We start from the raw sequence: 3,487 nt of genomic DNA on the forward strand, positions 1-3,487 counted from the left end.
AAAGAGATAAAGAGGCGTATATGAGAGAAAAGTGCAACACTTCATCGGTGAAAGAAACTAGTGATAAGGCTAGTATCAACTATCAAAGGAAATTTCCCGAGGTAATTATAATTTTTTTTCCTTTTAAATTGTTCTATTTTATTAATGATAATGACTTTATATTTACTATTGGTTTAGGGCATTTCATCTTGCCAACTATACTTATCGGAACCGAGTTATCGACTAGTTGGCAAGGGAAAAGTGCACAACACTTTGGGAGATTTACTTCACCATAGACCGCTCCCGGATGGACACCTGAAAGTATCGGTGGATGTTGTAGTAGATCATGATGCGATGCTACCGGTACCTGACATGGTCTCAGAGACGACATTGCTGCGAGATGCAATAGGATCATTTGTTGCATGGCCCTCGGAGCTCATTACCATTAGTGATGAGGTATATTGAAAACGATTATGAATCATTTAGTTTTCGAATGTCAATTCTAAACCGTTTATTAATTATTTTTTACATTTTAATTTTAGACTGCTCCTATAAAACCCACAGTTAAGGGTAAAGGGATTTTACAGGAGGAGGAGTCCGTTGCATCACTAAAAGAGGTACATTTAAAGTGTTAATAATTAATCTGAATCTAAATCTGCATGATTTTATATTTTACATAACTTATATGATTTTTAGGCATCCACTCGAGAGTCACAACAAGTGACGCAGCAAGTTCGTACCGTACCACCCACTGGTCCTCCGAAGCCAGCGGGAAAAAAAGGCGGTGCTTTTGTGCCTCGGTACCGGTCGACGCTCGCAACAATGGTTGATATGTCCGATTTGACGGATGGTGCTGCACGTGAAATCGTTATGGATGAGAGTGTCTTCGGTATTGAATTCAAGTCACTTATTACACTTGATGACTTGGAGGAGATTTTTAAGCATGATCAACTAGGCGTCAATAACATGCACTCATACATTCGGTAATATTCCCTCATCCGATATATTATTTAATTAGTCCCACAATATAATTTATTTACACATTTCAATGAAAATAATCTAATGTTTATTATGTTTTTATTTAAGGTTGTTGTATGACAGAGTGTTGCGCGGGACTCCGTTGTCTAACAGATTCCGTTTCTGTCTTCCGCCCACTGCAGCGGAATGGCAATTGATTCGGAACCGGAATCAGTTAGACAGTGCTTAGTAGATAGATTCATGTCCACCGGCAATACAGAATGTCTGCATCTTTGGGCGTATAATACTCGACCAGTAGGGTTAGTTTCTCATTCTTTGTTCATCTAATCTCTGTTTCTTTTGTGTATAGCAAAATTTTCATATAACCTATTGTTTTTATTTATAGAGCACACTGGTTGCTGCTTGCTATCAACCCTATAAGGGAAGTCGTGTATTATCTGAATTCGGTAAATGGTGAATGGACCAATTATCCGGCCATGAAGGACATCGTTGATTTGTAAGTGGGATCGTTCTAAATATATATTCGTGTATATTTATATATATATATTTACTTATTTGTGGGATTGATCTAAACATATGCTTTTATATATTTGTTAATTAGATCAATACAAGTGTTCCGAAGTCAACGGGACGCACAGGTATCCCGAACTAAATCTAGCAACATTACTTGGATCCAAGTGCAGGTACATTATTTTTCACAATGTTGCTTATAATATATTTATGCTACTTGATAAAACAATGCACAACTATAGAATCTTATTTGTTTTTCTATGTAGTGCCCGCAACAGAAAAACAGTTACGATTGCGGATACTTTGTATTGAGGTTTATGAAAGAAATCCTTCAGGCAAATCAATTAGAGATTCCGATCACGGTATGAATTTATAACTTAAGATAATTTCATATAATTTATTACATTTAACTAAATGTATCATTCATATTTTGTTTTTGTTTTGTAGTACCTTGACGAATTCCGTGCCACTGGATACCCGAGACTTAAGTTGGAAGAAATAAAAGAGGATTTGTGTCATTTTTATATTAAGCGCTTTTTCATGTAGGATTTGTGTCGAATTGAAGTACTATAATATTATTGATGTTGTAATGATGTATATATATAATATTGGATATTATAATGGTATTATATTAGTATATATATATATTGTCTTACTGATGGCTGAAATAATATCGTCGAAAATAAATTACAGGTCGAAAATATTACAGGCTGAAAACATATTACAGGTCGAAAATATTACAGGTCGACTGGGAGGATTAAATTACAGGCTGCACATTAAAATACCTCATTTAGCTACTAAAGCGCTTTTTAAAAAAGCGCTCTTAAAGGACAACATACTAAAGCGCTTCTATTTAAAAGCGCTGCCAAAGATTACTAAAAAAGCAAAAAAAAAAAAAAACAACATACTAAAGCGCTTTTGTAAAAGCGCTCTTATAGGGGGGGCTATAAGAGCGCTTTTTCTGGAAAAAGCGCTCTTAAAGCCCACCCTATAAGAGCGCTTTTACAAAAGCGCTTTAGTATGTTGCGTTTTTTTTTTAATTTTTTCTCTCACAGGTGGGCCTATCACAGCGCTTTTCTGGAAAAAGCGCACTTAAAGGGGGGCCTACCAGAGCGCTTTTACCTGAAAAGCGCTCTTAAAGGGGGGCCTACAAGAGCGCTTTTTCCAGAAAAGCGCTCTTATAGGGGGGCCTACCAGAGCGCTTTTAAAAGCGCTTTCGTAGCCTATGCCAGCGCTGGCTTTGGCAGCGCTTTAAAGCGCTGTTAAAGGCCAAAAAAAGCCCTTTAAAAGCCCTTCCTCGTTGTAGTGTTTGGCAAGCTTTGAAGAATTGTTAGGGTGTTACTCATGACCAATGCAAATAAAGCGAGTGAGCAGATTAAAAGATAAAATGGCACGTACATAGATTCTTGGAGAAACTGATTACAAAACAAAGAAAAGATAAGTGCGCAGCACAAAAAGAAAGTACAAGGTTCGAAGCAACTAATTAAAATCCCTAGGAAGATTATCTTTTATCTTCGAATACTGAGTTTCCCACGAAGACATACGAAGATCAAGCAATGCCCGTTATCTCTTTAATTCTTCAATTTCTGGCACTAGCTTCTGTGCAGCCTCGAAGTGTTGGATCCCTGACTGCGCCACTTCATTTAATTCTTGCTGATTGGTCTGCTGAATTGTTGCTTGATGAGACTCAGCCTCCTTTATCTTCTCTTCGAGCATTTTAATATCCTGTTTCCAGGATTTGATATTCTTCTCGCATTCGTCATATGCTTCTTGATTCTTCAAACGTTTAAGCTTAAGGGCGTCACCCTTCTTGGTTGCATCAGTAGCAGCTTTCCATGAAGAATTATGAGAAGCCATCTTCGCAGTAAGTTGTTCGTCAAAATTTTGCTTTCGAAGAATGTCAGACTGAAGTTGTTCGATTAGAGAACTCAGCAATACAATCACCTCTGAGACTTCTTTTGAGACCAGAAATAGATCCACCTTCTTCAAAAGTTGGTTCAAGCTATGACATTTGGTAGGA

General features: G+C 37.2%; 1 protein-coding gene across 1 annotated transcript; it reads left to right on the plus strand.

Moving 5' to 3' along the window:
• The first annotated feature begins 699 nt into the window (after positions 1–699).
• Positions 700–2,077, plus strand: LOC131632993 (uncharacterized). Its single transcript, XM_058903696.1, has 6 exons — positions 700–962; positions 1,066–1,256; positions 1,343–1,453; positions 1,559–1,640; positions 1,734–1,829; positions 1,915–2,077. The coding sequence occupies exons 2-6, from the start codon at positions 1,144–1,146 to the stop codon at positions 2,011–2,013; spliced, it is 501 nt and encodes a 166-aa protein (XP_058759679.1). The 5' UTR covers positions 700–962; positions 1,066–1,143; the 3' UTR covers positions 2,014–2,077.
• The last annotated feature ends 1,410 nt before the right edge of the window (positions 2,078–3,487 follow it).

Source organism: Vicia villosa, unplaced genomic scaffold, assembly GCF_029867415.1.
Source record: "Vicia villosa cultivar HV-30 ecotype Madison, WI unplaced genomic scaffold, Vvil1.0 ctg.001059F_1_1, whole genome shotgun sequence".
NCBI lineage: Eukaryota > Viridiplantae > Streptophyta > Magnoliopsida > Fabales > Fabaceae > Vicia > Vicia villosa.

Bases quoted from the DNA above. Each gene is read 5' to 3' on its own strand.
- LOC131632993 (XM_058903696.1), top strand. From the start codon at position 1,144: ATGGCAATTGATTCGGAACCGGAATCAGTTAGACAGTGCTTAGTAGAT. The intron at 1,257-1,342 runs GTTAGTTTCTCA...TTTTATTTATAG, and splicing joins TATAATACTCGACCAGTAGG to AGCACACTGGTTGCTGCTTG. The intron at 1,454-1,558 runs GTAAGTGGGATC...TTTGTTAATTAG, and splicing joins ATGAAGGACATCGTTGATTT to ATCAATACAAGTGTTCCGAA.